The sequence below is a fragment of the Homarus americanus genome, unplaced genomic scaffold, assembly GCF_018991925.1.
Source record: "Homarus americanus isolate GMGI-L3 unplaced genomic scaffold, GMGI_Hamer_2.0 scaffold36675, whole genome shotgun sequence".
In the NCBI taxonomy this organism is placed as follows: domain Eukaryota; kingdom Metazoa; phylum Arthropoda; class Malacostraca; order Decapoda; family Nephropidae; genus Homarus; species Homarus americanus.
Genome location: NW_024742214.1, coordinates 1 through 17,500, shown reverse-complemented (window position 1 = coordinate 17,500; position 17,500 = coordinate 1). Strand labels below are relative to the sequence as shown.

General features: G+C 47.3%; 1 protein-coding gene across 1 annotated transcript in view; it reads right to left on the bottom strand.

Annotated features, from left to right (window-relative positions):
* Positions 1 to 3,080, bottom strand: part of LOC121876519 — a 24,638-nt gene extending 21,558 nt beyond the window's left edge. The window contains exon 1 of the mRNA XM_042381662.1: positions 2,978 to 3,080. Within this exon, the coding sequence (XP_042237596.1) occupies positions 2,978 to 3,071 (94 nt within the window). The 5' untranslated portion in view covers positions 3,072 to 3,080. The remainder of the gene's footprint in view (positions 1 to 2,977) is intronic.
* Between the last annotated feature and the right edge of the window lie 14,420 nt (positions 3,081 to 17,500).

Genomic DNA, 17,500 nt, shown 5'->3' with positions numbered 1-17,500 from the left:
ACACGTCCACTTTCGCTATCACCAACACCACATCCACTACACCATACTTAACACCATCACACACACTATCCCGCCAACTTCATCCACACTACACCATCACCACATCCACTACACTATCACCAACACCACATCCACTGCACTATCACCAACGCCACATCCTCTACACTGTCACCAACACATACATCTTGTTGTTTTTTTTTCACTACCTTATCACCAACACATCCACTACACTATCACCAACACTTTGTTTTTGTTCACATCCTCTACACCATCACCAGCACCACAACCTCTATGTCTATCACCAACACTGCATCCTCTACACCATCGCCTTCCACATCCACTACACTATCACCAACACCATCACCGCCATCACCATATCCGGTACTATCACCAACACCAGTCTTCTCACTATCGCAACACCATCCACTACTTACTATCGCCAACACCATCCACTACACTATCAGCAACACCACATCCACTACACTATCGCCAACACTACATCTTCTACACCATCACCATCCACTACACTATCACCACATCACTATAATATTAACTTACCACATCCTCTGCACTATCACCAACACCACATCCTCTGCACTATCATAAACCCTCATCTTCTACCATCACCATCCACTACTATCGCCAACGCACATCACTACACTATCACCAACACCACATCACTACACTTCACCAACACAACATCCCACACTATCACCAACACCATCCACTACACTATCACCAACACCACATCCACTACACTATCACCAACACCACATCTCTACACCATCACCACAACCTCTATACTATCACCAACACCGTCCTCTACACCATCACCAACACCATCCCTACTATCACCAGCACACGTCTTCTGCACCATCGCCATCCACTGCACTATCACCGTCACCACATCACTCTGCACCATCACCCATCACTACACTATCACCAACACCACATCACACTATCGCAACACCATCCACTACCACCAACGCCATCCTCTGCACTATCGCAACACCACATCCACTGCACCACCAACGCCACATCACTGCGCTATCACCAACGCCATCACTACAATATCACCAACATCCATCCTGCACTATACCAACACCACATCACTGCGCTATCACCAACACCACATCCTCTACACTGTCACCAGCTTACCATCCACTGCACTATCTCGCAAACACCATCACTACACTATCGCAACACCACATCACTACAATATCACCAACACCACATCCACTACACTGTCACTAACACCACAACCTCTACTATCACCAACGACATCATCTACCTGTCACCACATCCACACTACTGTCATCGACCACATCCGCTATCACGCAAAATACACTGCTCTGTGGCCATGCTTTGTCTTTTCTTTAACGTATTATCATCTACGCCCAGCATGCAGTTGCCGGCTATGTCAGTCTACCGTTACAACACAAACGTGTTATTATTTTCAGTCAAAATTAATCAAGTTAATACTGTAATGTATGAAAATAGTCAATAATCATTACTGTGCTGCATCGTGTCACGCGTAGACTGGCAGGCTTTTTGGATAGATATTTTCCTTGCTTTAGGAGTGAATGTTTCCTGCAGGCTTTGGGAAGTGAATATTTCCTGCAGGCTTTTGGGGAAGTGATGTTTCCTGCAGGCTTTTGGAAGTGAATGTTTCCTGCAGGCTTTGGAAGTGAATGTTTCCTGAGCTTTTGGAAGTGAATGTTTCCTGCAGGTTTTTGAAGTGAATGTTTCCTGCAGGCTTTGGGAGTGAATGTTTTCCTGCAGGCTTTGGGGAGTGAATGTTTCCTGCAGGCTTTTGGGTTTTTGGTTTTGGGGGTGTGTTTTTGTGGTTTTGGAAGTGAATGTTTCCTGCAGGCTTTGGAAGTGATGTTTTTGGCTTTTGAAGTGAATGTTTCCTGCAGGCTTTTGAGAGTGAATGTTTCCTGCAAGCTTTGAAGTGAATGTTTCCTGCATCTTTTGTTTTTGTGGATTTAGTAGTGTTTCCTCATTTTTGGGGTGAATGTTTTGCGTGAATGTTTCCTGCGGCTTTTAAGTGAATGTTTCCTGCAGGCTTTTGGGATTAATGTTTCTCAAGCAAAGTGAATGTTTCCTGCAGGCTTTGGGGAGGTGAATGTTCCTGCAGGCTTTGGGAGTGGATGTGATAACCAAGGCAGCTAAGGGTGGTTAAGAGCAGGTATGTGTCACATTATTGAGTATTGCCTCAAGATATTATGGCGGGCCCATCTTATGATGCCTTAGTATATATGAATCAGAGCACTGTAGGCTAGGCTGCTTGTCAAGTACTGTATTATGAAGATGATGAATGAGGCCAGACCTCTATAATGGGACCAATGAAGGCTTAACTCTGGTATTTGGCTCAGTTGTTGTTTATCGCTTGAGTTTTTGATACTGTACTTTTAGTACAATTTTGTTAAATGTAGAATTAGATGATTATATTGTTGAGCTTGGTGACTACAGGCTCCCCCTTGGACAAACCAATATTAGAATGTGACTTGAGGCCTGCACTGAACAAGTAGAATGTTGTCTGCCATTTTGGTTTCCAATCAGAGAATGAATGTATTGGAGTCCACTTTCAGGCATCCTGTGTTAAAATGTAACATTGTCTCAAAATGTCATCTTCTACATTCTTAAAAGTGAAAGTTGGATTATGTAGCGCAATGTATTGCAGTACAGTTTCTGAATTTCTTGGTGCCGTCCGGCGACCAGGAAGTAAGTCAGAATGTACATAATTAAGATAAGTCTCTTTTTCTTCTATCACCACAGTCACTTTTTACGCGCCATTTTTAAATTACTTGTTTTGTCGGTATGCTTGGCGATCATTAGCGTGGGCTGTCGTGTGTGAAAAATATTTTGTCTTAACCATGGCGGTTATCGGGTTTGTTGTAAGTTGAGGCTGCACTTCTTATTAGCTCTCAGTACACCTTACATTAGGAAGGTCAAACAAATGTATCATACTCACACTTAGTACATTTCTTGACCTCAGGTATCTGCGAATCTGTGTTGGTTCTGAAACAGTATGAAAGATGTATATAGTTCTCATTTGTGCAATGCATTTATTATTTCACTTACAGAAAAGGTAAACAACCATCATTAACCGTTTCACTTACATACACACTGTAATGTAGGCTTGGCTACAGTATAGTATCTCTACAAACAATAGCTTGCTGCACTTCTTTGAGTTCAGAAGGCAGGAGATATAATGGCTTGTGAGAATGCTGGTACAAGGCACCAAATAGTTAGTATAATTTAATGCAAATGTTGGCCTGGGTCAGATCTCTCAAAAACACACCACAAATACAATACAGTATTAGCCTGCAATATTAGAAGTGGAGTGCAGTTTTCATTGCAATTAGTTTTCGACCAAGTTAGGTTTTGTCCATGTGGTGTTGGGTCATTCAAGTTGACCTTTATTTCCATCGCCGTGGAGATGTTTGGTTTATCACCCCCCTGCTTACTCTTGCAGAATCGGTTCAGCTCGCTGCCAGATGCATCATAAGCTTCATCTTTAACGGCGGGCTTTCACACTTAGTTACGCGGTTCGGTTACCAATGCGCATTACCGTGAATAAAATGAAAAAAATCCCGGGGAAAATAACAAAACCAATCCCGAGCATTGGCCAGCTTGTGGTATGAGAACGGGTTAAGCTGTCTTGTTGCACTCCCTCTGACATGGGCGGGCGACCTGATGGGGTGACGTAAATGAGTCGGGGCCAAAGGGAACGTGCAAAGGTGCTCAAACTGTCCAACCGGGGCCGAACTGCGTGACAATGTTTAAATTAAAACAAATTAGGTAAAAAATAAATACTTTGGTTTGGCTCAAAGTAAATAAACAAAGGCCTATTACCTTAGTATATATAAATATAAATTCAACACATCTATTTACAATACCATGATATATCTGTCTTAAAATATGTGTTGCAGCCTGCCTTTCTACCTACCACATCTCATCCTTTCATATACATCATCTACTCATCATACCTCTCACTCACATCATCTTCCCTCTCTCATCCCTATATGAGCTTTAATGTGAGCAACAAAACCAACTGCCGTCTGTGTGTCACTGCTCTGCATAAGCTTTGCAAATAAATATTGCATTTATGCACTAGGCATAAGCATGCAATCTGGTCCCTCATATTTAACTGAGCAGCCACTTGAGAAACCACTCTGCTCACCCACACCTGCAGGAGGTAGAAAAATTGCCTAAGCATAGCCTGCCCTAAAAGAACCAACCTGACTGGGCAACCACACCCAGTGCAGGTCATCGCCCTGGTCGCTTCTGTCCTGTCTGTAGATCCAAAAATGCTTGACTATACCTTACTCTTTGAAGCCGCTGCGAATACCCATTCCCTTCTTCTGATACTGGCACCGTGCGTCGAAAAAAAGCACTGCCGCGGCTTCTTCGTTATATCGCAGCAGCCATTGGTCGCTTTTTAAACGAGTTTGGCTCTTTCTACTCCTTTTACGAAACTTTCTCACTTTTGATGCCAGCCATTTTAAAGGTACAAGCAAAATTGTCCCGGAGCACAGCGCGTCGCTAACGTCGAGAGGGCACAAAATGCGTAATTTGAAAAATATTTTATCACGACTCGTGTAGTGATGTGAAATAGAAATACCTGTATGCCTTCTTCTGTGAGGTAACCTGCTGCATGGCTTTCATTTATGGGTTGGTTTTTCCCATCCGGCAATGCATCTGCAAACTATGCTTTGTGACCCAGTTATGCAGACCCTTGGCGCCGCACTCACGGCATCTCTGATCACTGAATCATGTGTCGCCTTCTTCATCGTTGCGCCAGCGTTATTGCGGCACCGCCAGCCAGGCATTTGGCGGGGAATCGCCAAGCAGCAAGTGTATTTCCCCGGCAACCCTGCTCCTTCTCCTTGAGTGTTAACGCACACAGCATCACTATCGCAATGCAGCAGCAATTTGGGCAGGCTGCGACAAATTCAAAGTTCGCCAGCAACACCCACAATCCAAACACTAGCATCTCATTGACTACATCATTGTCAGAAAGAGATCGCCGAGACATTTTCATCACCCAAGCCATCCGTGGCTCAGACAACTGTGACACTGATCATCAGCTCGTCAGAGCCAAGCTCTCACTTCATGTCGCCCCAAAATGGCGAAGGCAACAAGCCTCCAGAAGAGGTTTTAACACTAAGCGTCTGGAGGATCCAGTGAGCATTGCCTTCAAAGAGCAGCTTGAACATGGGCTGATAAACAACCCGACAACAAACAACCCAAATCCCAGTGCCAAATGTGATATCCTCAACACTGCCATGACAAAAACCTCCAGAGAATACAGCAGGACTGGTTTGATGAAAATGACCGGAAATCAATATACCTGTGCTTGTCGATAATAAACGTGCTGCTTTAACTGACTGGCAGAACAACCCTTCGTCTCGACTCAAAGCTGATACTGCCCACAAGAAGAAAGCAGCGGCCCAGCACGAACTACGCAATCTAAAGAACGACTGGTTTAAAAATAAAGCATGTGAAACAAAAAACTTGCAGATCAACACAAGATGCACAAATTTTTCAATTCCACTAAAACATTTTATGGGCCAATCATTCATGGCACAGCCTCCCTCTGCTCATCCGATGGTAACGCCCTAATTATAGACGATGAAGGCCCCTTCAGTGCTGAAAATGACCGCTACCATTCACTGCTCAACCGAAACACCGATGTAGATGTCCTGACTACCCAGCAGGTTCCTCAGCTATCCTCCATCCCTGCACAAGGTAGCTACTGCCATCAAACAGATGAAAAATAACAAAGCCTCAGGGCCTGATGGAATCCCAGCCTAGGTGTATAAAGCACGAGGACCTCTGCTTACCAGCCATCTCCAGTCTCTCCTGGAGAATATATGGGAAAAGGAGGAAATCCCCCAAGTTTAAAGACGCCTCCATCGTTACTATTTATAAGAACAAGGGAGACCGGTCAGACTGTGGCAACTACATGGATCTCACTGCTGCCCGTAGCTGGCAAGATTATCGCCACTGACATGATCTTTGCTGTCTGCCAGATACAGGAAGAGAGCTGGGAACAGCGTCAAGACCTGTACATGGCTTTCATCGACCTAACCAAGGCCTTCGACTAGGTCAACAGGAAAGCCTTCTATGCGTTTTGCCCCCACCAAAATTCATCGCCATTGTGAGTAACTCCACGATGGCATGAACAGCAGTGTCCTGCACAACGGCACCCAGTCTGAGTTCTTCCCCATCCAAACAGGGTTAAACAAGGGTGTGTGTACTGGCACCAACTCTTTTTCCATTTTCTTGGCTGCCTTCCTTACCGTGCCAGTTACCAATTTAGCCGTCAGGGTGAATCCAGTACCGGATGAAGGGTCTTTTCAACATAAGACGATTCCAGGCAGGAACAAAGGAGTCGACAGCTTCCAATACTGAACTTCAGTATGCAGACGACTACCCTTATCGCTCACACTAAATGCGACCTACAGGAGATCCTGATCAAAAACACAGATGCGTATGCACACTTCGGCCTTGAGGTGAATGTACGTAAGACTCGGATTCTCTTTCAGCCTGCCCCTGGTTCAGACACACCTCCACCATCCATCCAGCTTAACGGTACTACTCTCTCTAATGTTACCCACTTTCAGTATCTCGCCCCCACCTGTCCACCACCACAGACATCGATGAAGAGATTCAACATCGGATCAGATGTGCATCTCAAGCCTTTGGCATTCTTCATACCGTGTCTTCAGCTGTAGGGAGCTGAAATTATCTACAAAGCTGCATGTATATTGAGCAGTGGTCCTCCACACCCGGCTATATGGCAGTGAGACATGGGTCACATACAGGAGGCACCTCAAGCCACTTTAAAACTTTCACCAGCATAGTCTACGTTCAATGCTGACACCAACTGTAGGAGCATCGAGGCTACCATTATCCATAAACAACTACGCTGGACTGGTCATGTTACCGCGATGGACGACAGTAGACTGCCAAAGCAGCTACTTTACAGTCACCTAACGAATAGTAAACATGACGCCAGCGGCCAACTGAAAAGGTATAAGGATAGTCTTAAAGACAAACCTGAAAAGGTTCCAAATCGGCCCCCTCACCTGGGAGACAATTACTCCACACCATAATGCTTGGAGAAGCACCACATAAGAAGGTGACAATGCGTTCGAGTTAGCCCGACTGCATACCGAGGCAGACAAGGGCCAACGCCGGGGTCTTAAGAGGGACAACCAGCCAGAACTTCTGGAATTATTACTTGTGAATGTGTAGTGCATCAAGTGATCACAGTGTCATCCACCTGTGAGCCTCCTGAGTGGATATCGGTGAGTTATTGGAGAGCCGGGGACTGTATAGGTGGCGGCGCTGGTGTCGGCCAGTGCCACGGAGGCCTTGGCTTGTAACCCGAGCTGGTCATGGGTGGTAACGGTCCTGGACGGTCTGTGCCCAGCTGTGCTCTGCCCCGCTGGCCCGCCCCGCCTCGTTGGTCAGTACACCAAAGCTGACCTGCCCCTCCTCCCCACCCAATCCACAACTTCCTACCTCTCCCACTGCTCTCTCCTTCCCAGGACGACATCATGGCCAGGAAATGTGCTTGTCTGTGTTCAGGCCGGAATCACAAATGCACAACCTGTATTTGTGTGAGAAGTAACACACAATGTGTGGGTTGTAGGAAAGCGACCAGCTGTCAAAATCCATACGGCAGAGATCCATCACCTGCTGACGACATGTCAGACGATAATAGTGAACCCACTCAGTCGGAAAATACTGCTCATGAGGTGAATGACATACAGTCAACAAATTGGACAGGCATGTCGATGATGTGGTGAAATGGGTCAAAGAAGTGCACTCAGAAGTGGTCAGGTGGTCGTCAGCTAACCTCTTTGAACCACCTGGCGCGCTGCCACCAAAGAATGATCCGGAGATGACTTGCCTCATAATCAGTTACAATCATAACAGCCCCCTGGCCCCATTAGCTCTTCAAATACTGGCCATAATACCCCATCTATTCTGTCAGAGGACACACGCAAGGTCTAAGTGCAAAGAAAATGTGGCAGCAATTAAAAGGAGATTGGCTATGTGGCAGAAAGGGGGCCCTTGATGATCTCCTACGAGAAGCAAGAACACTGCAGGAGTCTAAAATTCATAGGAGACGGAAACCAAAACACTGAGGATGTTCCCAAAAAATTTGGTAACAAGATGCGTGAGGAAAAGTGTCCTTGGCGATAAGATCTCTCACATAGGAATTTTCCAGTGGTGTTCTGCCAATAAACAGAGAGACATTAAAACAACTGAAGGAAAAACATCCCCCTGCAAGTGAAGAGAAAGGCATCAAGTTCCAGGGAGCCTACAGTATATCCCTCCTAATGCTGTCCTGTTCGAGAAAATAACAGGAGGGATGGTGGGGAAAAAGCACTGAAAACTCAGGGAGGGACTGGCCCCTCAGGTCTGGATGCAAACGGTTGGAGAGTCATCCTCAGCACTAACAAGCTTGATGCCGTAGCAAGTGATCTCTGCAATGCCATCGCCACCTTTGCAAGAAAGCTAGCAACCTCGTGCTGCCACCACCTCCATGCTCTGACGGCCTGCAACCTCATTCCCCTCGTGTTCTAAAGGAGTGTGCTGAAGCCCTGGCTCCTGTGCTTGCTCGCCTCTTTCGCCTTTGCCTCAAAACCCAAACTTTTCCTTTTTCTTGAAAGCATGCCTTGGTTCAGCCCATCCTGAAGAAGGGTGACCATTCTAATCCCTCTAACTATCGCCCCATTGCCCTAACTTCATCCCTCTCTAAGATTTTCGAAACTATCTTGAACTCCATTTTCTCCGTCACCTTGAACGCTTTTGTCGAATCACCAGTATGGCTTTCGCCAGGAGATCTACTGGTGATCTGCTCTCCTATTGCACCCATCTTTGGTGATCCTCTCTAGGGATTATGGGGATACTTTTGTCGTGGCTCTCGACTCTCCAAAGCATTTGACAGGGTATGGCACAAGTCTTTGCTATCTAAACTTCCCTCTTTTGGTTTCTCTCCCCACTTTGTTTTCTCATCTCAGCTTCCTTGGAGAACCGATCCATGGCAGTTGTTGTCGAGGATCGACTTTTTCTCTACCAGTAGTGGTGTCCCACAGGGTTCTGTTCTTTCACCAACTCTCTTCCTTCTTTATCAATGATTTACTTCACACTACAACTAATTCTATCCATTCTGCTGATGATTCCACTCTTCACTCTTTCCTCACATTTTCCCTCTTCCTCCTAACTCTCAAACTAGATCTGTTTCTAGAACTGATATCATGACTTCTATCAACGGCATCTGTGCAGCATCTCTGAATGGGGAGGTACAAACTTGGTTAAGTTCAATAGTAATAAAACTCAATATTTACCAATTATTTTGTAAATTAGACGATCTCCCACCAATTACATTTCAGGACACTATCATCCTCCCAAATTCTGAAATAAATATGTTAGGGCCCTCACCATTTCCTAATATGTCCTGAAATCACACATCCTTAGTATAACTAAAGCTGCCTCCTAAAGTTGGGAATGCTGTACAGATACCGCAGCTACCTCACTCCTGTGCAGTTGCTCCAAGTACATAAGGGATTCATTCGTCCAACTTGGAGTACTGCTCTCATATCTGGGTGGCTCTTTCTTCTGTCCAACTATTAGATAGGTGGAATCAAAGGCATTTGTCTTATTAACTCCTTAGTCAACAATCTCTTCCTTTCTCTTCGCCACAATGTTGCTTCACTTTCTCTTTACAGGTACTTTAACGGGCAATGTTCGTGGATTTGGCATCCGTGTACCGGGCAAGGCTGTGGGTTCAGAATACACGCCTTGCCCGTGGTGCCCACCGTTTCTGTGGATGTCGGTCACACGAGAATAACCCGTTATAGTACCTCCTTTCCTCACACAGCCAAACTGTGGAATGCTCTGCCTTCTGTGATTCCATGCTCTTATAATGTCTCACTTTAAAAAAGCTGGTTTTCCGGCATCTTCGTGGTGTAGATTAATATAGTATAACCTTTTTTTCTATATTTACAATTTCTTCCCGTTCATTTTTCTCCCCCAGGCTCCATTGTGGGTCGTATGACCTGTGCCCGGGTGGGCTAATTCCCGTATAAAAAAACCCTTCCCTAAGAATATTCAATTCAGTCAAAGAAAAAAATTTGGCTAACAAATCTCTCTCAACATGTTTTAGCTTGCTCACCACTGGAATATTAGTCCGCCAATACAGTACAAGTAATCGGTTCTAGGGCTTAAATTCGTTCCCATTTGAGTAAATATCAAAAAGGTTGTACTATTCAATAATTTTCCAAGTTTTATATTAAAATTTTTAGTAATTTTAACAATTATTTAACATAATTGAAGCACAGGAAACTAGTTTTTAGTGCGACCAAACAGCCACTCAACTAACCAAACAGGCGTCAGTTTGTATCTTTGGTCAGTAGAGGTAACATCTTGCTTGAGACTCTTTTGAACATAAACTATTTTTACGTTTTTACAATATATTGGTCATTCTGAAATTTATTTTACATATTGACAATATATAGTGCAGTGTTGATTTAAAGAAAATAATCTTGAATTACACCAAGTGAACTTAAAATTTTTTGGGTGAAATGATGGCATGAAGCATGGGGTGATTTCTCTTCCACCCCCACTTCCTTCTCTTCTCCCTTCTCCTCCACCCCCACTTCTAATTCCCATCATCATCATCAACCAGGAGCCTTCTACACTGTACATATACATTACACTTCAAAGAAGGTGTACTTTACTGCATTTATTTTTACTTTGTATGTAATTTTCGGTGAGCTGGAACCACTACCCAAAATCCCATTGAAACAATGGTTTCGGTTAACGAAATTTTCGGTTAACAAACAACCTTCTAGAACGAATTGTGTTCATTAACCGGGGGACCACTGTATTTGAACACCGTGATTGTGAGGCTGTACTTCTGGTCGACGCCTAATGCATTCAACATACTCAACCAAGAAGGCCACACTGCACAACATCAAGATCAAGTGTCCCAGCTTTGCAATGTATGTTGAAAACACCTATAGGAAACCCAGACCTCTATATAACAAGCTTCAAGGCCCTAAGAGGAGATACCACCATACAGTCAACTGAGGGAACAACGCAGGGGGACCCTGTCGCCATGGCAATGTGCACACTAGGCCTGTCTGTGCTCCAACATACAATGAAATATGAAACAACCGAGGTGGCATACGCTGATGACCTAACAGGAGCAGGAAAAGTGGGACATGAAAAAGTGGTGGGACCTGGTAACATCACGAGATCCACATATAGGGTACCATCCAAACGCTAGCAAGTCCTTCCTCATTGTGAAGCCAGAACACTATGAACGGACAATGGAGGTGTTCGGTGGAAGTGAGGTCAAAATAACAAAGGATGGCCAAAGACATCTAGGTGCAGATTGGCACAAAGGACTTCAAGACCGAGTACGTAATGGGAAAGGTGAATGCGTGGTTAAGGAAATTCAAGCTCTATCTGATATTGCTAAAACAGAGCCACATGTGACTTTTGCGGCATTCACCCATGGAGTCGAGCATCACTGGAATTACCTGATGTCGGATCCTCCTCCGCCCTCTGGAAGAAGGCGGGATGGGACCAAGTGCAAGATGCTTCTACGCCAGACTCACGGAGATGTTATCTGAACGGAAACAGCAGCCCAGAAGTTATGTTACAGCCTGGTTGAGATGTCGACTGTCCTCTTCTGCTTATGTCTGCATTGCTTTGCCTCAGAGGAACGAAAGCATCGGCCCCAAAGCCGACAACAGTCGCAGATATCCATCAAGGCAACAGTCACTGAATGCCTCATAGATCTGTGGCTCAACTAACTCAACACAGCCAGGGAGGCTAATTACATAATAGGATAGTTAATTTTAAGGTAATACAATGGCAGCGAAGGTGTGGCTATTGGGGGAGGCTGGAGGCTATGTTTTATAAATAATATAAGTAATAGTACAGGTAGTAGTGTTGACACCTGCACGTGTTATGTACTGTCCTGTCATTGATCTGAAACCACATCCCATTAGTCTTATTAACATTATTTTTTTTGTGTTGGGGTGAAAATTGGGGTGGTGTGGTGGGAACTATGGTGAAGTGGTAGGAACTATGGTGGTGTGGTGGGAACTATGGTGGTGTGGTGGGAACTATGGTGGTGTGGTGGGAACTATGGTGGCGCAGGGGAACTATGATGGTGTGGTGGGAACTATGGTGGCGTGGTGGGAACTATGGTGAAGTGGTAGGAACTATGGTGGTGTGGTGGGAACTATGGTGGTGTGGTGGAACTGGTGGTGTGGTGGGGAACTATGATGGTGTGGTGGGAACTATGGTGGTGTGGTAGGAAATGGTGGTGTGGTAGGAACTATGATGGTGTGGTGGAACTATGGTGGTGTGGTGGGAACTATGGTGGTGTGGTAGGAACTATGGTGGTGTGGTGGGAACTATGGTGGTGTGGTGGGAACTATGGTGGGGAACTGTGGTGGTGTGGTAGGAACTATGGTGGTGTGGTGGGGAATCGAGGTGGGAACTGTGTGGTGGAACTGTGGTGGGAACTAGTGGTGTGGAAACTAAACTGGTGGTATGGTGGAACTGGTGGAAGTGGTGGGTAAACTGGTGGTGGTGTGTGAAACTGTGTGGGTGGAACCAGGGTGCAGGAACTGTGTGGAACTATGGCGTGGTGGAACTATGGTGGTGTGGTAGGAACTATGGTGGTGTGGAGGGAACTATGGTGGTGTGGTAGGAACTATGGTGGTGTGGTAGGAACTATGGTGGCGTGGTGGGGAATCTGCGGGTGGTGTGGTAGGAATCATGGTGGTGTGGTAGGAACTATGGTGGCATGGTAGGAACTATGGTGGTGTGGTAGGAACTATGGTGGTGGTGGGCACCAGGTGGTGGTGTGTGAACTATGTACTTTGGATTATGGTGGTGGTGTTGGAACTATGGTGGTGTGGTAGGAAACTATGGTGGTGTGATGGGCACTATGGTGGTGGTGGTGGAACTAGTGGTGGTGTGGTGAGAACTATGTGGTGTGGGTGGGGAGCCATGTGGTGGTGTGGTGGGAACTATGGTGGTGGGTGGGGACTATGGTGATGGTGTGATGGGGACTACGGTGATGGTGTGATGGAACAATGGTGGTGTGGTGGGAACAATGGTGCAATGGAACAATGGTGGTGTGGTGGGAACAATGGTGGTGGTGGAAACTATGTGGTGGTCTGGGGAACTATGGTGGTGTGGTTGAACTATGTGGTGGTGTTGGGAACTATGGTGGTGGTGGTGGGAACTATGTGGTGGTGTTGTGAACTATGGTGGTGTGGTGGGAACTATGGTGGTGGTTGTGGTGTGATGGGAACTATGTCAATGGTGTGTTGGGAATTATGGTGGTGTGGTGAACTATGGTGGTTTGGTGGGGAACTATGGTGGTAGTGTGGTGAGATCTATGGTGGTGGTAGTGTGGAACTATGGAGGTGGTGGTGTGGTGGGAACCATGGTGGTGGTGTGGTGGGAACTATGGTGGTGGTGATGAGAACTATGGTGGTGGTGGTGGAGCTATGGTGGTAGTGTGGGAATTATGGAGGTGGTGATGTGGGAACCATGGAGGTGGCGGTAGGAGCTATGGTGGTGGTGGTGGTGGTGGTGTGGAACCATGGAGGTGGCGGTGTAGGAGCCATGGTGGTGGTGGTGGTGGTGGGGAACCATGGTGGTCGTGGTGGTGGAGCTATGGTGGTGGTCGGTGGTGGGAGCTATGGTGGTGGTCGTGGTGGGAGCTATGGTGGTGGTATGAACCATGGTGATGTGGGAACCATGGTGGTGGTGGTGTGGGAACTATGGAGGTGGTGGTGTGGGAACTATGGTGGTGTAGGAATGGTGGCAGTAGTGGGATCTATGGTGGTGGTGCTGTGGGAAACTATGGTGGTGGTGTGGTGGGAACTATGGTGGTGGTGGAACCATGGTGGTGGTGTGGTGGAACCATGGTGGTGGTAATGGTGTGTTGGGAACTATGGTGGTGGTAATGGTGTGTTGGGAACTATGGTGGTGGTGTGGTGGGATCTATGGTGGTGGTGTGTGATCTATGGTGGTGGTGATGGTTGAACTATGGCAGTAGTGGTGGTAAGCATGGTGGTGGTGTGGGTAACTATATTGGTGGTGGTGGTGGTGGGAACTATGTTGGTGGTAGTGTGGGAACTATTGGGGTGGTGGTGTTGTGGAACTATGGAGGTGGTGGTGTGGAGAACTATGGTGGTGGTGGTGGTGGTGTGGAAACCATGGTGGTGGTGGTTGTGGTGTGGAACTATGGAGGTGGTGGTGTGGGAACCATGGTGGTGTGAAATATGGTGGCAGTAGTGTGGATCTATGGTGGTGGTGCGTGAAAACTATGGTGGTGGTGTGGTGGGAACTATGGTGGTGGTGGGAAACTATGGTGGTGGTGTGGAACCATGGTGGTGGTGTGGTGGAACTATGCTGGTGGTGTGGTGGGAACTATGCTGGTGGGTAATGGTGTGTTGGGAACTATGGTGGTGGTGGTGTGGAACTATGGTGGTGGTGTGGGGAACTATGGAGTGGTGGTGTGGTGGGAACTATGGAGGTGGTGGTGTGGGGAACAATGGTGGTGGTGTAATGTGAACTATGGAGGTGTTGTGGGTGGGAACTATGGTGGTGGTGGTGTTGTGGGAACTATGGTGGTGGTGTTGTGGGAACTATAGGGTGGGTGGTGGGAACCAGTGGTGGTGGTGTTGTGGGAACTATGGTGGTGTTGTGGGAACTATGGTGGTATGGTGGGAACTTTGGTGGTGGTGTTGTGGGAGCTATGGTGGTGGTGGTGGGAACTATGATCGTGGGTAGTGTGGGAACTACTGGAGGTGGTGGTGGTGTGAACTATGGTGGTGGTGATGGTGGTGGGAACCATGGCAATGGTGGTGTGGTGAACTATGGCAGTGGTGGTGGTGGGGAACTATGGCAGTGGTGGTGTGGTGAGAACCACAGCAGTGGTGGTGGTAAGAACTATGGAAGTGGTGGTGGTGGAACTATGGTGGTGTGGTGGTGTACTATGGCAGTGGTGGTGTGGTGGGGTACTATGGCAGTGGTGGTGGTGGGAACGGCAAATGGTGGTGTGGTGGAACTATGGCAGTGGTGGTGTGGTGGGAACTATGCTGGTGGTGGTGTGGTGGGAACTGCTGGTGGTGGTGGTGGAACTATGGTGGTGTCGTGGTTACTATGGCAGTGGTGGTGTGGTGGGAACTATGGCAGTGGTGGTGGTGGGAACTATGCTGGTGGTGGTGTGGTGAGAACTATGGTGGTGTCGTGGTAACTATGGCAGTGGTGGTGTGGTGGGAACCATGGCGGTGGTGGTGGGAACTATGGTGGTGGTGGGTACTATGGCAGTGGTGGTGTGGTGGGTACTATGGCAGGGTGGTGTGGTGGGAACTATGGCAATGGTGGTGTGGTGGGAACTATGGCAGTGGTGGTGTGGTGGAACTATGCTGGTGGTGGTGGTGTGGTGAACCATGCTGGTGGTGGTGTGGTGGGAACTATGCTGGTGTCGTGGTTACTATGGCAGGGTGGTGTGGTGGGAACTATGGCAGTGGTGGTGTGGTGGGTACTATGGCAGTGGTGGTGTGGTGGAACCATGGCTGGTGGTGGTGGAACTATGGCGTGGTGGTGTGGTGGGAACTATGCTGGTGGTGGTGTGGTGGGAACTATGGTGGTGTCGTGGTAACTATGGCAGTGGTGGTGGTGGAACCATGGCGGTGGTGGTGTGGTGGGAACCATGGTGGTGGTGGTGTGGTGGGGAACTATGGTGGTGGTGGTGAACTATGGCGGTGGTGGTGTGGTGGGAACTATGGTGGTGGTGTGGTGAACTATGGTGGTGGTGGGTGGTGGGAACTATGGTGGTGGTGGTGTGGTGGGAACTATGGTGGTGTCGTGGTTACTATGGCAGTGGTGGTGTGGTGGAACCATGCAGTGGTGGTGTGGTGGAACTATGCTGGTGGTGGTGTGGTGAGAACTATGGTGGTGTCGTGGTAACTATGGCGGTGGTGGTGTGGTGGGAACTATGGCGGTGGTGGTGTGGTGGGAACTATGGTGTGGTGGGTACTATGGCAGTGGTGGTGTGGTGGGTACTATGGCAGTGGTGGTGTGGTGGAACTATGGCAATGGTGGTGTGGTGGAACTGGCAGTGGTGGTGTGGTGGGAACTATGCTGGTGGTGGTGTGGTGGAACTATGCTGGTGGTGGTGTGGTGGGGACTATGCTGGTGTCGTGGTTACTATGGCAGTGGTGGTGTGGTGGGAACTATGGCAGTGGTGGTGTGGTGGGTACTATGGCAGGGTGGTGTGGTGGTGGGAACTATGGCAATGGTGGTGTGGTGGAACTATGGCAGTGGTGGTGTGGTGAACTATGCTGGTGGTGGTGGGAACTATGGTGGTGTCGGTAACTATGGCAGTGGTGGTGTGGTGGGAACTATGTGTGGTGGTGGTGGGAACTATGGTGGTGGTGGTGTGGGAACTATGGTGGTGCTGGTGTGGTGGGAACTGGCGGTGGTGGGTGTGGTGGAACTATGGCGGGTGGTGGTGTGTGGGAACCATGGTGGTGGTGGTGGTGGAACTATGGTGGTGGTGGTGGTGTGGTGGGAACTGGTGTGGTGGTGTGGTGGGAACATGGCGGTGGTGGTGTGGTGGTGGAACTATGGTGGTGGTGGTGTGGTGGGAACTATGGTGTGGTGGTGTGGTGGGAACTATGGTGGTGGTGGTGTGGTGGAACTATGGTGGTGGTGGTGTGGTGGGAACTATGGTGGTGGTGGTGTGGTGAACTATGGCGGTGGTGGTGTGGTGGAACTATGGTGGTGGTGGTGTGGTGGGAACTATGGTGGTGGTGGTGTCGTGGGAACTATGGTGGGGGCGTAGGATGATTATTGTTGTGGTGATTATGGTAGTGACCGTTGTAATAAAGTGGTTGCAATAAAATGAACAATAATTGGAGAGAAATGTATTCAGTTAAATGGGTAACCTGCAGTTGCTCACAAACAGCTACTTTATACCATTACAGTCGTAATGTATTGTAAATAATGTATCAATTGTATTATAAATAGTCACTGAGAAATAAAAGAGGTACAATAGAACTATATGGTACAGTACAGTACCTCTAATAGGGGTTTAGGGTCATACAGTATCAACGCCTCAGAACAGAGTGGTTAACCTTGATTAAGTTTACTGTTGTAAGTCATACAATGTATCAATATCAACACCTACTGTACAGAATGTGTTATCAATTGTCCCCGTACTGTATTATATTTTGGACAAGTACTCTACAGGTTCAGGTATTTTTTAGTCATAATCGTGTGTGAGTGTGTCATAATAATACTGTCATTATAATTATTGGTTTATTGAAAGAGCATGGCAGCGAGGCTGAAAACTACAGTTACATAACTGGGGAATGGGTCACTTGGTTGACAAATAATATACAAGTAATAAGTGTTTTAAATATGATAT